This window comes from Anabrus simplex, chromosome 1, assembly GCF_040414725.1.
Source record: "Anabrus simplex isolate iqAnaSimp1 chromosome 1, ASM4041472v1, whole genome shotgun sequence".
Classification (NCBI taxonomy): Eukaryota; Metazoa; Arthropoda; class Insecta; order Orthoptera; family Tettigoniidae; genus Anabrus; species Anabrus simplex.
The window spans coordinates 970,310,994-970,333,298 of record NC_090265.1 but is presented as its reverse complement, the minus strand read 5'-3'; the positions used below and the strand labels follow the sequence as shown (position 1 = coordinate 970,333,298).

The following is a 22,305-nucleotide window of genomic DNA, read 5'->3' as shown; positions in this document are numbered from 1 at the left end:
GGTATGACTGGCCACCTGAAATTAGGGGATTTGTAAATGTCACTAATTTTTGTGCCTTCTATGTCCACCACAATGGAAAAAATTTCATTGGATCAACTCTTCTCTACCAGTATAACATTTTCAATCTCCTCTACCAGTATAACATTTTCAATATAATTTCTGATGTATGTTGCAGTGCCATATTGTGGATGGTATGTAACACCAACAGGATCATACTAATCAATTCTTCCTTATCTTAGCTGGATCTTGTTCTTGACAGGAGTCTCTTGAAGTAAGATGACATCAGCTTTGGATGCTTTTAGCCCTGCTAATTCCTAATTCCCTCTATGTTATTACGATCGCCGTATCTACAGCACATTTCCCTACCTTACATACTGCTGTTCGCCTCAAGCTTGTCCTAGCCGCATCAAGCACTCCGCTCACCTGTGCTCTACCAGTGTGATTACGTCATCCTCGCTGCACTTCGCCGTTGCCTGTGCGCTGTGTGTACACGTGACCTCATGTTTCTCGAACTCAATGGCTTGTAGCCTTCTCTACTTTTTTGGAATATTCTATTCCACTATATATTGCCCACTCCGCTTCTCCACATTTGAGTCAAGTTTCATAGCGGAGTGGTGGAGTGCCAAAGTACTGTGCCTCTTGTAAATCATGTCTATTCCATCTGGACTCTGTCTTCAAGCTATTTGGTGAGCAAGACTTGTTGTAATTTATCTTCATTTGGACTTCAAATTTTCATCCGGCCTCTTGCCAGTTCAAATTTTCTTCCGTCGAGTTGGTATGCTACATTTTAATGCTCACAGACTGCATCACTATACGAACATGCGCTACGGACAATTATGAATTATCTATAATCATTTCAGATGTCTTCTTGGACCTATGTAAAAATTGGTAAATCTTGGAATAACCCGGTGAAGAAAATCCTTTCCCCACCTAATCCTTATGTCACTTCCCTTCCCCCTTTCTTTTGTCCCTCTTTTTTCTCTGATCTTTACTCCTGCTGTCCTATTTAGTTTTTATATTTATTGTACGTTGGTAAATTATTTATTAGGCTTTCCCCTTATGTATTTTTGGATATTCAATTTGTAAATGTGGCACCCTTTTTGGATTTTTCTCTACTCTGGTATATTTATCTTTCATCATTTGTTAAAAATTTATCTTCAATTTATTTATCTTGTTATGTTTTATTGTTAATTATATTCTATTCACATTGTTATCTTTTTGGTCTTCCTATTGGCCTAGCGCCTTCTCAATGTGCGTTTCCTTGGTTTAAATCATTCATTATTATTATTATTATTATTATTATTATTATTATTATGATGATGATTATTATTATTATTCACATTATCTATTTCACTACTATACTTTGGTACACTGAGCTTTCTATGGTACTGCTAATATCTTATTATACTCCGCTCTACGAACTTCAGATTACCTATCACTATTGTATAATAGTACACCACCCACTATAGTATAATAAGCAGTACCCACTCACTACAGTATGGTAGCAGAGCTTCTTCCTTCCCACAGTATGGTAGCAGACTAACTTCGGTTCGATTCTCGTCTCTTCTTTTCCTTTTCTTTTTTGTATCGTCTTTTGGCCTTTTTTGATTGTCTTCTTACTATGGCTTACTTTTCCAACAATTTTTCTCCTTATCAATCAGACACTTCTTCTTCTTCCAATCCTCTTAATCTTTCCGCTCCAAACCCTTTTCTTACTTATGATTTACTTTCCCGTAATTCTTCTTCCACTATGGATTCTACCCTGTCTTCTGACCTCTCTTCTTTTGACATTTCTTTACCGCCCAAGGCACTCTCTCTTGATTGTACCGCTCCAAAATCCCCTTTATGCCAATCGCCCCCTCATCCTCCCAAACCTTTCTCAACTGTTTCCCCACCCTCGCCTACATCACCGCCTACTCCGTCTCCACAATTTTTGTACGAATCTCCTAATCCGTTTTTTACCTCTTCTCATTCAGACGCTATTAACTTTCATCTTATTAAGAAATCTTTAGACTTAGTCCCCCAACTCACTTGGACGCATCCACAAGCCCTTACACTCAGGTTGTTTGCCGCTCGTAAATTTTTGAAACTGAACTTGGCCCCATTTTCTCAATTACTTTCACTTTTGTATTCTAAAACTACTGGTCATTTTAGTAATTTTCTGTTACAACATATGTCTGATTGCCATGATTGGATTCAATTTCGTTCTATTGTACACAATTATTTTCTTCCCTATGAAATTTGCCAACAGTTAAGTTCTGTTTTCTTACGTCGTCATCAACGCCCTGATGAAACAACCTATGACTTTTTGGATTCTCTCATTAATTTTGCTGACGTTCTTGCCATCTCCGAACATCCTCAGGAAATCATCTCTCTCGTTCGTTTTTATGCTGCCCCTCCGTTTCGGAAATTCATTAACCCCTTTTCTCCTCCCACATCTATTTCTCATCTTTACCATATCGCTCAAATGGACACCTTTAATTCCTACAGTAATGCTTCATATTATGCTTCTGTTCCCCCTCCTCCTCATACCTTCCCCACCCCATCTCCCTCTTCTTCACCCTCTCCTTCTTCTACTCATCCACCCACTTCCACTCTCTCTTGTTTTCGCTGTCAAGGTCGAGGTCACATCGCTCGCAATTGTCCGACTCCACGTTCGGGAAACGCTCCCTCCCGCCGTATGTAGGCAGCATTCGGTCTATAGGGCAAAATCTGCCACCTGCCGCTCTGTGCCCGACTCCATCTGCTTATATTCTTGCCGTCCTTCAGAATATTCCCTCTCTTGCATTATTAGACTCAGGGGCTTCTATTTCACTTCTCAGTTCCTCTTTTTTCCAGCAGTTACTTCAATTACATCCACATCTTCAATTACGTTTTTCGGATTTATTATGTACTTCTGTCTCACGTCATCCCTTAAACATTCTTGGTCAACTTATTCTTACAGTAAAGATTTCTAAATTTTCATGGTCCTTTTCCTTTTATGTTGCTCAGGATATCCCTATTCCCCTTATACTCGGATATGATTTTTTTTTCACATACTGGTTTAATTCTCCATACTCACACTTCTTCCATTTCTTTTCATTTTGATTCTGTGACTAGCATTCCTTTGATCAATCCTTCTGATTACCCCACTTCATTCCATCTATCTACCTCGCATGCTTATGTTACCGAGTCTCAGCAGGAAGTCTTAACCTCGCTTCTTGACAAATTTTCTGACGTAGTTACGGAACAGCTTGGTACTGTCCGCAATTATCAGGCTCATATCGATCTCTTGGACCACTCTCCCATCAGATCTCCCCCTTATCATCTTAGTCCACCTCGTATGCAACTTTTGGAGCAGCACATATCTCAAATGCTTGCTGATGGCACCATTATCCCTTGTACTTCGAATTATGCTTCACCTGCTTTTCTGGTCAATAAACCTGATAATTCTATGCGTTTTGTGATTGATTACCATCATCTCAATAGTAAGATTAAATATGATGCTTATCTCCTTCCTAAGTTGCAATCTTCTGCCAGACTTGTTGTCCCTTCTCTTCTACAACCCATGATATTCTTATTATCATTCTTCTTCTGTGGGCGGGCATTTTGGATTTGCCAAAACTTATGCTCGGATTGCTTCTCTTTATTTCTGGCCTAACATGCGTAAAAGTGTCCGTCAATATGTTTCCACTTGCCAACCTTGTCAGTTAGCTAAACCCCTTAATTCTCGATCTGCTGGCCTACATTCCGCTCTTCCCCCCATCTCTCCAGCTCAAACCTTTTTTATTGACCTGGTTGGACCTCTTGTTCGTTCATCACGTGGTAACACCTATAGTCTTACCTTACTGGACGGTTTTTCTAAGTATTTGGTACTTCACCCTTTACGGAAAATTTCTTCTTCCATTATTATCAATCTTCTCTCCAACGTCATATTTCCTCTTATTGGTTTGCCTTCAAATTTAGTTTCCGACAATGCCTCTATATTTACTTCCAAAGCTTTCTTTCAAATGTGTTTTCAACTGGGAATCAAGAAGGTAAATACCTCTCCATATTATCCCCAGGCTAACAATGTCGAACGCTATCACCGAAACCTTAAAATTGCTCTTTCTATTTTCCACAACTCCTACCATAAGGATTGGGATCAAAATCTTTCTGCTTTAGTCCTTGCTTTCAATTCCAGCATAAATTCTTCTACCCGACACACCCCTGCTAAACTGTTTTTGGGCCGCGATCTTCATACCCCCTTATCACTTACTTGGGATCTTTACCCCCTTTTAGATTATGATGATTCTAAGTCTCTTCAATCTCTTTGGACCGATGCTCTTTCTCATCTTCGTGCTGCTCAACTTCATTCCAAGAAAACTCGTGATTCCCGTCATCGACCCTCTACCTTTAAACTTGGTGACATGGTTCTCTTACGTAATCACCCCCAAAGTTCTGCTAGTGATCAGTTTCCTGCTAAATTAGCTTCTCGGTGGATAGGCCCATTTCACATTATTTCCCTGCCTACCCCTGCTAATGCCCTCTTACAGTCCACTTCTGACCCTGTTGATGTCAAACGTGTTCACATTTCTCAGTTAAAAAAATTCTATGCTCCCACTTATGATTATTAATTTTTTTTTGGGGGGGGGGGAGATTTTCTTCCCGGAGTGATTGTTTCCTTTCAATTACCCCTATTTTTATTGGGGCTTGTTTTTTGGTCCTAGCACTGTTCGGTTATTTTATGTTTTTTTGGGGGGTCCTTGGATTTCGGACCTTTTTTTTTCTAGTATTTACTCTTGCTCATCAGATGCTGGGCTCCATCACTCCGTTTCGACCCGGACTCCCCATGAGAGGCTAAATAACCGTTTTTTTCTCCCTCTCACTTTGCCCTCATGGAATTTTTTGGGTAACTCATGTATTCTCAACTATATTTATATTACTTTTTTCTGTGCCACATACATTTTTAATTTTTTTTTTGTATTCTATACTTTATATTGTACTACTTATGTAATGTATATATATATCTACTTCCGCTTTATTCTTTGAACCCCTTTTCTTACTCTTATTACCTATTTCCCTTCTTGGACCAGTCCATTCTCATCTCCACCCTCCTCTTCCCCTTCATCACCATCCCCATCTCCACCTTCATCTCCATCTCTTTCCTTTACCCCTTTTCTTCATTTGGGTACACCATCTCTCACCAGTCTGCTTTCTACTTCTAGTGTACGATTATCGCTCTTCCGAGTTGGCGCCACTCGTGAAGACTGCAACGCCATCGTCGCTACATCATCTGGACGCTTCGCTTTCGCCGGCACGTGGGGAATATATTACGATCGCCGTATATACAGCACATTTCCCTACCTTACATACTGCTGTTCGCCTCAAGCTCGTCCTCGCCGCATCGAGCACTCCGCTCACCTGTGCGCTGTGTGTACACGTGACCTCATGTTTCTCGAACTCAAGGGAGATGGATAGACTAAAGTTAGATGTAGTTGGTATAAGTGAAGTACATTGGCAGGAAGAACAGGATTTCTGGTCAGGCGATTGCCAAATTATCAACACAAAATCAAACAGAACAAATGCAGGAGTTGGTTTAATAATGAATAAGAAAATAGGGCAGCTACTATGACCAGCATAGTGAAAGAATTATTGTCGTCAAGATAGACACCAAACCAATGCCCACCACAATAGTGCAGGTCTATATGCCCACTAGCTCAGCGGATGATGAGGAAATCGAAAAAACATATGAAGAGATAGAAGATTTAATACAATATGTAAAAGGTGACAAGAATCTAATTGTGATGGGAGACTGGAATGCAGTGGTAGACCAAGGAAGAGAAGTTTATACAGTAGGAGAATTTGGATTGGGACAAAGGAATGAAAGAGGAAGTCAGCTGGTTGAATTTTGCACTGATCATAATTTAGTCCTTGCCAATACTTGGTTCAAACACCACAAACGATGGCTTTATACATGGACGAGACCTGGAGACACTGGAAGGTATCAAATAGACTTCATTATGATTAGGCAGAGATTCAGAAACCAGGTGTTGGATTGCAAAACTTCCCCAGGAGCAGACGTGGACTCTGACCACAACTTGTTGGTCATGAAATGCCATCTGAAGCTGAAGAAATTGAAGAAAGGAAAGAATGCAAAAAGATGGGATCTAGACAAGTTGAAAGAAAAGAGTGTGAGAGATTGTTTCAAGGAACATGTTGCAAAAGGACTAAATGAAAAGGCTGAAGGCAACACAATAGAGGAATAGTGGAGAGTCATGAAAAATGAAGTCAGCAGAGCTGCTGAAGAAATGTTAGGAAGGAAGAAAAGATCAACTAAGAATCAGTGGATAACTCAGGAGATACTAGACATGATTGATGAACGGTGAAAATACAAGAATGCTAGAAATGAAGAGGGCAGAAAAGAATACAGGCGATTAAAGAATCAAGTGGAAAGTGCAAGGTAGCTAAGGAAGAATGGCTGAAGGAGAAGTGCAAGGATGTTGAAGGTTGTATGTCCTGGGAAAGGTAGATGCTGCATACAGGTAAATCAAGGAAACCTTTGGAGAAAGCAAATCTAGATGTATGAATATTAAGAGCTCAGATGGCAAGCCACTTCAAGGGAAAGAAGACAAAGCAGAAAGATGGCAGGAACATATCTAACAGTTGTATCACAGTAAAGATGTAGATAATTTGGTTCTGGAACATGAAGACGCTGTTGATGCTGATGAAATGAGAGACCCAATTTTGAGGTCAGAGTTTGACAGAGCTGTGAGTGACCTAAATAGGAACAAGGCATCTGGAATTGATCACATTCCCTCTGAATTACTGACTGCCTTAGGAGAAACCAGCATGGCAAGGTTATTTCATTTAGTGTGCAAGATGTATGAGACAGGAGAAGTCCCATCTGATTTTCGGCAGAATGTTGTTATACCTATTCCCAAGAAAGCCGGTGCTGACAGGTGTAAAAACTACCGCACCATTAGTTTAGTATCTCATGCCTGCAAAATTTTAACACGTATTATTTACAGACGAATGGAAAAACAAGTCGAAGCTGAGTTGGGAGAAGATCAATTTGGCTTCAGAAGAAATGTAGGAACACGTGAAGCAATCCTGGCTTTACGTCTGATCTTAGAGGATCGAATCAAGAAGGACAAGCCCACATACATGGCATTCGTAGATCTAGAAAAGGCATTTGATAATGTTGATTGGACCAAGCTATTTAAGATTCTGATGGTGATTGGGATCAGATACCGAGAACGAAGAATTATCTACAATCTGTATAAAAATCAATCTGCAGTGATAAGAATCGAGGGCTTTGAAAAAGAAGCAGCAATCCAGAAAGGAGTGAGGCAAGGCTGCAGTTTGTCCCCTCCTTTTCAATGTTCACATAGAACAGGCACTAAAGGAAATCAAAGAGGAATTTGAAAAGGGAATCACAATCCAAGGAGTGGAAATCAAAACCTTGAGATTTGCTGATGATATTGTTACTTTATCTGAGACTGCAGAAGATCTTGAGAAGCTGCTGAATGGTACGGACAAAGTCTTGGGTAAGGAGTACAAGATGAAAAAAAAAAAAGTAATGAGTGCAGTCGAACGAAGGCAGGTGATGCAGGAAATATTAAATTAGGAAATGAAGTCTTAAAGGAAGTAGATGAATATTGTTACTTGGGTAGTAAAATAACGATGGCAGAAGTAAGGAGGACATAGAATGCAGATTAGCACAAGCAAGGAAGAGCTTTCTTAAGAAAAGAAATTTTCTCACTTCAAACATTGATATAGGAATTAGAAAGATGTTTTTGAAGACTTTCGTGTGGAGCGTGGCATTGTATGAAAGTGAAACATGGACGATAACTAGCTCAGAAAGAAAGAGAATAGAAGCTTTTGAAATGTGGTGTTACAGAAGAATGCTGAAGGCGAGATGGATAGATCGAATTACAAATGAAAAGATACTGAATGGAATTGGCGAGAGGAGATCGATTTGGCTAAATTTGACTAGAAGAATAGATAGAATGATAGGACACATCTTAAGACACCCAGGACTTGTTCAGTTTGTTTTTGAAGGAAGAACGGTAGGGGTAGACCAAGGTATGAATATGACAAGCAGATTAGAGCAAATGTAGGAAGCAGTAGTTACCTAGAAATGAAAAGGTTAGCACAGGATAGGGTGGCATGGAGAGCTGCATCAACCAGTCTATGGACTGATGACTCAAACAACAACAACAACAACACAAGACATTAAGTTGAACAGTAATTTCGAAGCACAGTAGTACAAGTTAGTCGAAGCCCTGGTACATTCTTGACAATGTGCTCCAGAACAAGTAAATGCGAGTTATTTAAATGTAAGCGAGATAAAGAGCCAAACGCAAAGAATTTTTTATTGTTAATACTTTCCAGTGTCAAATTTATTCCTTGTTTAATCATGTGGTTTTTTTCTTTACAGGTATGTTGTAGTATAATATTTATATTTAACCTGTGTGTCCGACAGACTGAAGAGCTTTTAAGTTATATTTAAACATAAAGAAATCATGCAAATCAGTGTAAATATCCAGTGCTTTCTGTTAATGGAGCAGTGTTGATTTTAGTTTGCAAAGTGCAACATGTGAACATTACTACTTGGCACATGGTCAGCTTACATCTATTTTTTAGTTGTTCATTATGCGAAAGTCGAGCACATTTAAGCACGATTGTCCTGTACTGCAAAGACGAAAGTAGATCTGTGTGTTTATTTAATCAAAAAGGTTATTATTTGCCATGAGAATGGAAATTCAGTAACATTTACTTTGTAATATTCATTGTGCTGAATATCAAGCAAGTCCAAGCAAGAGCAATTATTTTTGCAAAGTGAAGTGGAAGTCTAGAACTTTATTTCATCGTGTCATTTTATTTCATCATGGATAAAAGTATAAAATTATGACCTACAAGGCTTCATGGAGACATCCATCTACCTTATCGCCTGGACCTGGCACGAACGGGAAGAAGATGGCAACTTACCCACCAGCACCACCTTTCAACACCAGAATGGGAGCTCAAATCCATGGAGGAGAGCTGAGGGTTAGTATTCATGTCATGAAGGACCCCGCAACAACCAAAATGAGGTATGAATTGTGGGAACCACTGTGACCATTTGACACAACAGATCATCTGTCAATGTAAGTTATTTTTATCTTATCTAATCTTCTTTTCTAAGCAAAATCACATTGAAATAGATTATTGCAATTCCAACTTAAATTCACACAAGTTACGGCATGGATAGGATTATTTCCTGTATAAATATTTTGAGTTCAAGTGGAGATACTGCTAAAATTTAAATACATTTAAGTGGTAATCAAGCCATATTTTAGGACATATAAATGTTTTAAAGTGTGAAATTTAGCCTCAAATTTTTTTTTAATTATGCTATAATTGGTTAATATTTCAATAATTAAGAATTTTCAAACGTGTTGTATTTTCCTCATGTTAAAAGTATAATTCTCTAAGAGTTATATTTAGAGTGCCATTTCTTTTCAAAGGTCAAGTAAGGTAATAGAATAAGTATTGTGTAATTACAGCCTTGAATAAGTACACAAAATTAAGATGGAAAATGAGTGATAGAGTTATAGTACATCCAGAACTGTGGATCATTTCAATGCAGATTATGAGTGACTTGGATGAGTGGGGTATCTGTGATTTAGGACTCTTCGATGTAACTTCCCTAAAATAAATATGAAGTAATAAAACAGAGAAGAGCTAAATATAGAACCGTTAGTACAGAACGTACAGAAAGCAAGACTGAGATGGTTTGGACAAGTAAAAAGAATGGGAAAGGAACGGGTAGCAAGAAGGGAGTTTGAAAAAGAAGTTAAGGGAACAGACCAGTTGGAAGACTGAGAAGAAGGTTGATGGATCAGATTTGGAAGGACATTACAGAAACTGGATTGGATGTAGCGGAAGTACTGGAGCAGGAAAAGTGGGTGGACAGAAAGGAGTGGAGGAGGCTTGTTAATCACACCCAGGCGACTGGAGTGGGACATTGATGATGATGATGATGATGATGATGATAATAATATTAAAACATATGACCGATAGCTAACATGTATTTAAATTAAATGGTAAAGAATATTTAAGTGGCTAAGTATTAATGAAGGTGAAGAATGTAAATTTAAATGATAACAGGCAAGGAAGTAAAGTTGCAGCTGATTGTGAAGGTTATGTTCCGTTGTTCATTTGTGGTGTGTGGTCAAGGTCAATGCTTGCTCAGTGTCAGGAAGGGGAGAGCTATGAACTCACTTGACTGGTAGGAAGCAAGCTGCTTGTTTAAATGTAATGGCATCAGCTGGATGTGTGTTAATATAATTTGCAGTGTGAATTTACCGTATTAGACCCCCTTTTTCCCCTCACTTTTACTGCCAAAAAAAGTAAAGGGGGGGTCCAATATGCAATAACCTCAAATTTTCTACAGCGAACACGACTTCTAGGCTATAAAGAGCTATAAATTGTATATTTTACACTGTTCTTTTACAAACTTATGAATGTATTTGAGATATACTGGCTATTTTCATTGGAAGGCAGTATTTCTAAATGTAAAAAGTCAATAAATGGTGAGACAACTTTTAGGCCTACATATAAAGTAAATATAATCCGTTTTAGTTACTCACAATATCACATCATTCAGTTAATCTCATTAATTCCTCTAATGAGGTCGACTTCAGGAAGGGCATAAGGTCGTAAAAACTAGCTACGAAAAAATTCATCTCACTTCATACTCGACCCAGTAAGTAAAGGGATAAGGGTATCGTATTAATATATTATGCAATAATAATGCAAAATAACTCAATGGCCAGTCATTTGTCTCTGTCAGTGAGCGGTAGGCCTAACACACAGTAAACCTGATCACTGCTTTCATTTTAAATGTCTTGCGCTGCTAACATCCCTGGTACCGGCGTGTCGTCATTCCAAGTGACATCATCATCACTGCCATCCCGTCAGCCCAGATAGTGCCAAAAGTTCCATGACGAAAATAATACAAATAAATAACAGGAAAGTTTGCCGCATTTATGGATATCTACAGGTTTGGCGGTAATGCATTTTATTATCATAATGTTTAAAATCGTACATTCGTTGTCTCTCATTCTTTATTAATGCATACCCTAGTATGTTTTGTTTGGCATCTCCAAAAATCGTTGAAAGTAAGTGGGGACATAAAAAAACAATATTATTTATTAGGTACGTTGGCGAGTAAAACAATTGTGATTGGATTGTTTTATCAAGTTTTATACCTACTTCTCTTCCAAAAAACCCTATATTGGCCTGAGTTATGAGATATTAAACGATCCCTTTGTTAATGATCTCGCTTGCCTATATTAATAGGCCTAACAACAACCGTGAATATTTCTTAACATAAACTCGTTTCCTCATCCCGAGCTGGTGCAGCTCTTTTATAGACTGGCCCCCAGTGGAAGTTGCATGTACCCTTTTTTTTTTTTGCAAATCAACCTTCCTGCCATTTGTTAATCTCTGACAATATGGTACCGGGAATTGAACTCAGGCTCCCGAGAATGGCAGCTAATTGTGCTAACCATTACACTAGCAGACATTCTTAGGTACAAAATACACACACATATACAGGACTGATGCGCGCTTCCAATGCGTGGGTCGGACACGAAACTATTCACCTATTTGTGCAATATCATCAGAGCTGCAGTAGGCCTACGCTACAGAGGCAGACATTTCTTAACTATGAAACATAGATGTATGTACCATTTTTCAACGCGTGTTTTCATTGCATGGGTCGTACGGACGAAACTGTTCACAAATTTGTGGGATGTCATCAGAGCTGCATAAGGCTTGTACCCGCTTCGAAGCTGAATCATCATTTTTCTCTGACGAATTACGTTGGGGGGTCTTGTATACCATATTTCTTTCTTTCATTTTCTTCGTCTCGAAAAGCCAAGGGGGTCTAATACGCGAGGGGGTCTAATACACGAGTAAATACAGCATGATGATGCAATACTTGTGTATCATAAATGCTTTATCCATTTAGGCTGTTGTTACAATGGGCTCGCTACACCCAAAGGCATTTTATACCTACTGCCAGGTTCAAAATTAGGCTGCCCCTAACATGAAAGCTGACGCAATTCATAGCCGCTCCTCTGGAGTACAGACGCTACGGATTTGCACCTTCCGCGATCTCCACCGTACCAAAGTTCATCTTCTCCGCCGTAGATTCCATTGAGGAAATCACCCATAACCCAGGGTAAGGGCTCTCCATATTTATGACCCCTGGAGAGAGGGTGTCCCAGTATTTTAAAGCCCCATGAATTCGGCTACCTGTTGGTCTGCAGGTTGTGTTGGGCATTTCAATCAACCAGCCCTATATACTGTAGGGGCCCCCTATCCGGCACCTGGGGACGCACTCTGTAGGGGTCAGGTTCCCCTGGTTACTTTCAGAAGTTAACCTCACCCATGTTCAAATACCTGGGGAGTGAATTAATGGAGAATGCTCGACTGGATGCTGAAATTAATAATAATAATAATAATAATAATAATAATAATAATAATAATAATAATAATAATAATAATAATCATAATAATCATAATAATAATAATGTTATTTGCTTTACGTCCCACTAACTACTTTTACGGTCTTCGGAGACGCCGAGGTGCCAGAATTTAGTCCCGCAGGAGTTCTTTTACGTGCCAGTAAATCTACCGACACGAGGCTGTCTTATTTGAGCACCTTCAAATACCACCGGACTGAGTCAGGATCGAACCTGCCAAGTTGGGGTTAGAAGGCCAGCGCCTTAACCGTCTGAGCCACTCAAATGCTGAAATTAGTAAGAGGATTCAAGCTGGGATGTGTTACTATTATAGTGTAAGAAACATGTTATGGACAATGGAACCAAGGGAAACTATGTACAAGATTTATTACGTACACATAACAACTTACGGAGCAGAAACTTGGACAATGACAAAGAAGGATGAGAGTCTAATACAGACAGCCGAAATTAAGTTCTCGAGGAGTATGATACAGAAGAGTGGAAGGGACAAAATAAGGAATGAGAAAATCTGGGAAGAAACTGGAGTGGAAAAATAGAATGATAGAAAAGAGAAGAGCCAATTAAGATGGTTTGTGCACATAAAGCAAATGAGTGATTGCCAAAAAAAGGTGATGGAAATGCAAATGAAAGGAAGGAGAAGCCACAGACGACCACGATTGAGATGGAAGGATACAATCCAATGCAGTATTGGAGAAAGAAACCTGGACTGGGACACAGTGTTGGAGGAGGAGTGGTGGAAAGACCGAAGAAAGTGGAGAGGAACCATATTTGCCCCTACCCGGCTACAGCTGGATAACAGTAAATGATGATGATGATGATTTGTGTATCCCTTCTTGAATTCATGTTAAGAAGAAATTCTAAAGAACTCTACTATATGTCACAGCACAATCTTTCAATTTATCATTTGTATGACTGACCACAGCGAGACCAAAGAATATGAAGTGAAAGAGATGTCACTCCATACTAAACCTCATAGTTTATACAGTGAAACCTCTTAAGACGTTTCTGCAGGGGACAAGGAAAAAGAATGTGTTAAACGAGAAAATGTACTAATGAATATATGAATAAAAACTATCCAACAGGGATATGGAAACACTAGATAAGACTTTTTCCAACATGAGGGCATTTTACGTCATGTATCCCTGAGTACAGTGAAAACTATAGGACTATCTACCATTTCTGAAGATGAGAGGAAAGTATTGAAAGGTGTGAAAAACACGAGAGAACAAATATGAAAAACCTTTTCTGCTCAGGATTATAAAATACCGGTACACTGAAACGTGTGAAAACACCAGACAACAAATGTGAAAACATGTGCACAGAGGCCAACAAAAATATCGAAGTATCATTGCAGATCACACTCTTTCCAAAACAAATGTTAATAGGAGGCTTTTATTTCAGAGCAGTGGGTTATTGAACATTATTTTCTGGTCACACTCTTAGATGACGAATTGAATGTTACACTCGATCATGTGCAACAGTGAGGAATGACTTTGGCCGCCATTTAGAATCGAACAATACTTCCATCGAGTTGAGTGATCGATTCGAAACTCGAAGGTGCGAGTTTCGATATTTGCGACCTCTGTCTCAAATATTATTACAATCTTCAATACAGAACCAAAATGAGAATAGTTACTTGTAATTTGCGACCTCTGCGTGGTTATGTCAGTCCACTTTCTGACAATTTTAATTTTGTCTTCATTATTAAGGAATTTTACAACTTTTTCCCGTATCCATAACCAGGGTATCACAAGACAAATACGCACCATGCTGGTCAATTTCACACGATTATGTTCCTAATCCAGATATTGGCTACCATATCATGCGACAAATATTAGCTACACTTCACTGTGCCACTCAACACAAAATATATTTTTACTTTCCGAATGGAATGTAAAATACAAGCACAAACAGGCTCGCTCTGCTATTCAGCAATCTCGCTGCTAACCAGCAAGCAAAACTGAGCATTCCTGAGGCTATCGGCTTGCTTCCCGAAAGTGCAACTTATCCTTTGAAGTTCAGGAAGGCCTTTTACCATAATCACGCAACTGTGGCGACAGCCCCTACCCGAGTTGGAAATCACGTTTCTTTTAGAAGGGATGAAAAATACAATAACATTTTCAGGTCTAGGAAAATTGTGATAGTAAGCGGTACTAGCGAAAATTCGTGACGCGATAAGCAAGGTATTTTTTATATAGATTTAATACGATGAGAATCGGGGCATCGAATTTACGACGTGCTAAGCGGGAAAACATGTTAATGAGGGACGTACTAACGAGGTTTCATTGTAAATGGAAGTTCAAATGAATTTAAGTTAATTCCACGATGACATGCTGATATCTCTTATATTTCATGTCATGCTGGATTTGTGGTATCGTTCTATTTTCCACTTTTTGTTTTCTTTATGGTAATAAATGCTTGGATGTATGCTTTTCATTTACCTATGACTTTCTCTCTGTGAATCTAGCCATCATATCGTGCTCCTTTTTCCTTGTTGACCTGTAACGATCTGAGAGTTCATGCTCACCAATATTCATAAGTCCGTTTAGGGCACAATATATAAAAAGATAGGAACAAAAAAAGAAACATAATAGGATTAATACAATGGCAGTTCAGTGTGGCAAGAGGAAACAAAACAAAGATGACAAGGACAAACATGAAAATACAAATAGACTCTCTCCTCATCATTCTCAGTTCTGCATTAATCTCAGCTTCCGACTAGGTTGTTTCTGCTTCCCAGCTTCATCAGGCTTATCCAGCATCCTTGTTCTTCTCCAGCTTTTATTTTATCCTACACTTCCCACACAAGAGTGAATAACTGTCAAGATGGCCCTTCAATTAGTTTTGATGCCTGCCTCCTGATGAAGCTGCGAAATAGAAGTAAGCTCATTGGGAGGTGATGTGGTGAGAAAGTTTATCTATTTGAAGACTGTGATGCATGAAGATGTGGAGACTGTACTTGTCCATCTGTGTTTTCATGTTTGTTCTCATGTCCTTCTCCTATCCTTATGTCCTCTTTCTGCTGCTCCCTCTTCCTATACTGACCTGCCACTCTATTCACCTATTATGTGTTCCATTTCTTGTTCCTATCCTTCTATGTATGACTTCATAACACTGGTTTGTTCCTTCCCAATACTTATGACAAATGTTTAGTTAACAATGCAGAAAAGCTGAAGGTATATAGAATCTGAAAGAGAAATAAATTACTAAAAAATACTTAAGAGTTCATATTATATTTTAAATCTGTCCTTCCTAAAAATACTCCTGGTATGTTAATTTTTAAAATATTTTTCATATATATTAAAAGTTCTTTACACTTTGGTCTGTAAATTATTTTCTTCGTTTAACAGTATTGAGTTTTGAATTAATTAACCCTCCGAGTGCTGTTGTCTCACTACGAGACGATTTGGATCCTGGTTCAAGTGCTATCGTCTCGCAGTGAGACGATTCGTAAAATCTATATAACAACTTGTAAAATCGGTATAACAATCGATTTTACGAATATGTTCGCTGTGAAATGAAATTCTCTATCTGGTAGGCAGTTCAAGTTGGTCTTTGGTTGGGGAAGGAAAGCAGTAAGCGGCAATTTGGCACCTGTGAATTGGTCTTTGTTTACGTCTGCTCAAACTGTCCAGTTGCTTCGAGCGTTTGAAGGTTATTGTTTGCTAGCCAATTTGAGATAATTGTGAGCCTGATTTACTCTATTTTAATTGGTCTATTACAAAGAAACCTCACATATTCAATGTTCGTACCTATAACTGTCACTCATTGCTAGGTAGTGAGAGACTAGAAGAGATTGAAGAACAATTTGGGAAAATCAACCGGAGTATTGTTGGTCTAAGTGAAATACTTTCAAAAGGAGAAGACTGTCTCCTCTTAAAATCTGGAAATTTGTTTTATTTCTGTGGCGAGTCAGAAGGAAAACTGAATGGAGTTGGGTTTCTAGTTAACAGGAACATCGCTGACAAGATATCGGTACTAGAAGGATTATCCAGCAGAATAGCTTGACTGGTTCTGAATGTGTCGAAAAGGTACAAAGTGCAAATTGTACAAGCCATTAATATGAAGAAGTTGAGTCCTTTTATGAGAGCCTTTGAAAAAATCTGTGAAAAAGGAAGAGACTGTCATTTCCAACCGATTATTGGTGATTTTAATGCAAAAGTCGGCACCTATAAACTTGGCGACTCAGTGCTGGGCAACTACGGGATTGATGACAGGAAGGACCGAGGGGAGATACTAGTCCAATTTGCAGAATATACCAACATGCCAATAATGAACACGTTCTTCAAAAAGCATCCTAACCGAAAATGAACATGGACTGTTACCGGTGATGATGATCTTTCTGCTGATATTCTGAAGCTTACAGGTGATGAAACAGAAAACCACTGCGCTAAAATCTTCACTTCTTGTTTACACAATGCTTCAATCCCATCATGGTGGAATAAAGCAAAGATAGTATTATTGCATAAAAAAGGAAGTATTCACAATATCCAAAACTATCGCTCTATAAGCTTGCTCTCTGTTTTTTACAAACTTTTTATGAAGATCTTGTTACACAGAATCAGCTCTACCCTTGACTCAGCCCAGCCAGTTGAACAAGAAGGATTCCACAGCAGCTTTAGCACAATGGACCACATTCTGGCTCTGTGTGAAGTGATTAGCAGAGCAAATGAATACCAGATGCCTCTGTGCATAGCCTTTGTTGATTTTGAAAAGGCATTTGATACAATCAACCATTCAGCTGTCTTATAAGCCTTAGATGAGCAGGGAGTTGAAGCGGCTTATATCAGAGTTCTCAATAACATCTACAAGACCTCTTCAGCCTTTGTTAATGTTGGTGAAGCAACTTGAGAATTCTCTATCGGAAGAAGTGTTAAACAAGATGATCCAATCTCTCCAAAGCTATTCTGACCTGTTTTGGAGATGGCAATGTCGAAGTTAAATTGGGAAGGAAAGGGTATAAGGATCAATGGCAGAAGGCTTAACAACTTGAGATTTGCTGATGACATTGCATTACTGGCAAACGACAATGACTAACTCCAGACATTAGTTACTGATCTTGCCATGGAATGTGAGTCAGTCGGCTTGAAGATGAATCTTTCCAAAACAAAAGTCATGTCCAATAAGTGGGTCATAGCAGGAATTGTGAACATCAACAACATGCCATTAGAGAAGGTCAATGAATATGAAAGGTGATATAAGACCAGAAATTTTTCGACTCATTAAGCTAGGATGGCAGGCGTATGGAAGAAACTCAACTGTCTTCAGATCAAATATGCCAGTAAATCTGAAGAAAATAGTTTATGATCAGTGCATTCTACCTGTGCTGACTTATGGCTGTGAGACCTGGACACTGAACAAATTTACGAAAGGGAAACTTAGGACAGCGTAGAGAGCCATGGAAAGGTCAATGTTGGGTTTTACAAGGAAAGATAAGAAAGCAAATGACAGATCAATCACTAAAGTTAATGACATTCTTGAGAGAATAACCACCTTAAAATGGCAATGGACTGGACATACTGCTCGAAGGGAAGATGACAGATGGACGAAGCTAGTGTTAGAATGGAGTCCAAGAGATCATCAAAGGCCTAGAGGAAGACTGCCAGACAGATGGGACAAGGACATCAAGAGAATAGCTGGTACTAACTGGCAGAGAACTGCTCGAGACCATTCTACCTGGAGAGTTCTGCCTAAAGACTTACCTGAGTTCACAACTTAAAGAGGCCACATCATGTAATGATAGAATTGGCTGCTGCTGCTGCTGCTGATGATGATTGTTATAATATAAACATGAGTGAACTACGTGGTTCAAGTGCAATTAGAGAAGCACTGGAGGAGCTTGGGAGTGATGAAAGTGAAGACAACTTTGGTAATGTAGAAGATATGCCTGATGATTTAGCATTAGACGACTTTTCTTCTGGAAGTAGGGAAAAATATGACCCTAATTTAGATACCCATGACTATAGTGATGCGTCAAGTAGTGATGTAGACAATCCAAACATGCTAACCCCACCACCACCAACTCTCTACAAGTTTTTTACCTGTGACTTTTTTATTATTCCTTGAAGTTTTTATTATTATATATCTTAGTGCTTGTAATGACATTTGTCACATTTTGTATATCTTGGAATTTAACTTCAGATAGTGTAGTGCTTGTGACAAACCTAAAAAACTGGAATATCTTTTGATTTTTTTTAATATGACTAATCATCCATGATACATTTACTGTATACTTGTAAGTAAAACATCCTACTATTATCTTATTCTCTAATTTTTCCTGAACAAACTGATATATAACATACCATATGTAGTTACAAATTTGTATTTATTATAAATGTTTAAAAATGTATCTGCACGCTGCCTTAAGAATGCTCAGCACTTGAGAGTGAAATGTTCAGCACTTGGACGGTTAAAAATTCTTACATGGTAGGTTCATTCAAACTTCAGCTTTAAAAAATACGGCTCTTAATGAAATAAAATAACCCTTTAGAGTCCAAATCATAATTAAGAAAGAACTTTTTGCAATAAGATTTCCTTTTCATGATTTTCACATTTCCTATTTTTATTTTTTTTTAACTCACCACCGCCATCAATCCATCCTCACTTCATTTATCATACAAAACAATGTAGTTAGACATTAAGGGTTAACTGAAAGTTTTACTGTAGTAATACAGGGTCTTTTCTTAGCTCACTCCACAGCACCACTAATCATCCACGATACATTTACCGTATACTTGTAAGTAAAAACTATTATCTTATTCTCTAATTTTTCCTGAACAAACTGATATATAATATGCCATATGTCGTTACAAATTTGTATTTATTATAAATGTTTAAAAATGTATCCGCATGCTGCCTTAAGAATGCCGGTATAAAGCATGCTTTTCCTCCCCACTACATCACGGCAATTCAACTTATAAAAGGCCATTTCTAGTGAAACTATTAGGCTAAAACCTACCTGGCATAACCTTTGATGTTCAAAATGTTGTCCCTCAGCTGTCAAACACGCTTGACACCTCGTAAACAGGTTTGCAGACAGTCGGCCAATCTCAGGCCGTGTGATGTTTGAAATAACTTGTGAAATGTTCTCTTGTACTTCTTCTCTGATGATGCTTGTTTAAAGAGGTCTAACATCTAAGGTAATCGGCCCTAGTTGTCCTCTTATGAGAGGGTTGTTCATATACATTTTTCCCTTCAGCATCCCCCACAGGTAATAATCACAGGGATTTAAATCAGGAGATCTACGAGTAATTAACCACACGATCTTCAAAAACTTCCTGTATTACCTCCAGAGACTGATTAACAGTGTGTGCCGTCGCATTATCTTGCATGAAGTAACCATTACTCCTTTTCTTCCATCAACTCTTGAAAGAATGGTCTGAAAATGAGGTCTCTATATATCGATCAGCATTTATTGTTTCACAGAAAAATATAGGCCCTATAATTCTGCAAGCATTTATTGCGAACCAAACTCATACCTTTACATCATGAAGTGGATGGGCATACAGCTGGCGAGGATTTTCTGCACACCAGTAACGACTGCTTTGACTATTTACAAAGCCACTTAAATGTAACCATGCCTCATCACTATAAAATAGCTGCCTCTGTGGATCAGCGGTAGAGTGTTGGCCTCCGGATCCCAAGATAGCGGGTTCAAACCCGGCAGAGGTAGTCGGATTTTTGAAGGGCGGAAAAAAGTCCATTCGACACTCCATGTCGTACGATGTCGGCATGTAAAAGATCTCTGGTGACACATTTGGTGTTTACCCGACAAAATTCATTAAAAATCTCAGCCATAGACGCCCAAGAGAGTTTCGGTTTACTCGGTCTGCCATCTAGTGGTGGCCTAGAGTAAAACGGAACGTCGAAATTGACGAGCAGACAGCCAGATGGCGTCAAATTGAAATGTCTGCACACGGTAGCTGAGGCCATACGATTATTATTATTATTATTATTATCACTATAAAATAAAAAAATCTGGGCCAACATACCCATCGTGAACTGACTGAAGCAACCAGTTACAATACCAAACCCTAGCAAAACTGTCACGTCCTCTTAAAAATGTTGGGCAGGGGTGGGTTTGTACAGTTTGGCTTTTAACAATTTTGTTGCTTTGTGGGCAAAAGATAATGACACATTAACTTGTTCGGCAAGACACGACTGGGATTTTCTTGGAGTTCTTTCCAAACGACCTATTTCGTCAAGCTTTTCCTCTCTTAAAACTGTTCGTCTCCTGGGTGATTTCTTGTTAAGAATGGACCCGGTGGTGCGGAACCTCTTTACTAATTTACGTACCGTACTCCTATGGGGAGCCTGCGTGGCTCTGGCGGCAGCGCCCCGGCCTCTCACCGCTGATTCCAGTGGTTCAAATCCCGGTCACTCCATGTAAGATTTGTGCTGGACAAAGTGGAGGCGCGAAAGTTTTTTCTACGGGTACTCCGGTTTTCCCTGTCATATTTCATTCCAGCAGCACTCTCCAATATAATTTCATTACATCTGTCATTCATTAATCATTGCCCCAGAGGAGTGCGACAGGCTCGGCAGCCGGCACAATTCCTATCCTCGCCGCTAGATGGGGGCTTCATTCATTCCATTCCATTCCTGACCCGGTCAAATGACTGGAAACAGGCTGTGGATTTTCATTTTTCACTCCTATGGGGAAGGAAGATGCCAGGAAATTTGCGAATAAATCGAAAGCGGCATTCTAAGAACAATGCTTCGAATAACACAACACAATAAATATATGCTGTTCTACTGTATACATCACTCGTTAAACACGCAATAACTTTTGTATTCCTACAGAAACGACGCTATTTTAAAGCGAACACACTGAACACACTACCAATACCACAGATGTTAAACTAAACTAATGCTGTGAAGCAATGGTTATCGCTACTGTACTACATTAAATCATCTTAGCCAGTCATGAAGCAACATATCTCTCAGCAAATGAGTCAACCGGCAGCGCTATCACCTTCTGTGCATGTTCCCCTGACACTCGGAGCGAGCTAAAAAAAAAAAAAAAGACCCTGTACATCTATTAGTGATTTCAACTGTACTACCTGTTGCATGCCTAGTCCTTGCTCATGCATATAACCCAAATTGAACATGGCTTGTGCATTGTGCTGTTGCTCCGAGGCCAGGCGATAATGAGTGGCTGCCATCTCGTAGTCCACTGGTGTCCCCATACCATAATAATGGTAATCTCCAAGTTTAACCTGTGCAGCTGAGCAGCCCTGAGCTGCTGCTCGGCCCCAATACATCAGGGCTCTGACAAACCTCTCCTGTTCCACAAAAAGTGAAACATCACCTGCAACAACATCAACACATTTGAAAATATAGGTAGATACACTCCCTGTCTCAAATGCAGAACCAAAAATATATTGATGCATAAACCAATAAAATCTATATTGTAAATTAAGTTGCCAGAATATATTAAATTAAGAAATATTATAGTGGAACTATGCTGTTGATGGTTTATTTTCTCACATTCAAAATTGTTAGGTATGGGGATCCACCTATTCAATACAAGAAATAGTGATAATTACGAGGTCATCACGTATTCATTTTTATTTGGGACCAGTTTTGGCAAAAGGGTATGCCATCATCAGCATAGGAATTAAGACAAAGACATTGGACATAGAGTACATTACATTTCTTAAAATTATTAACAATAATTTTTTAAATGTACGTGCTTATACTGAATTACTTTCACAGTGTGAGAACAATGTGTGTCGTAGCTACTATGTAGTCATAATGATATATATGAAATTGAGTTTCTTACTTCAGTAATAACATTAGCAGTCAT

At 38.9% G+C, this 22,305-nt stretch overlaps 1 protein-coding gene across 6 annotated transcripts in view; it reads right to left on the bottom strand.

Annotated features, from left to right (window-relative positions):
• The window catches only part of LOC136857838 (protein sel-1 homolog 1), a 275,191-nt gene that overhangs the window by 50,622 nt on the left and 202,264 nt on the right, over positions 1-22,305 (bottom strand). For all 6 annotated transcript variants that reach the window (XR_010858566.2, XM_067136810.2, XM_067136809.2 and 3 more), the window contains one exon: positions 21,560-21,807. Coding sequence is in view for 5 of the 6 variants with exons in the window: in XM_067136810.2 (XP_066992911.2) it covers positions 21,560-21,807 (248 nt within the window). In the remaining variant the exon portion in view is untranslated. The remainder of the gene's footprint in view (positions 1-21,559; positions 21,808-22,305) is intronic.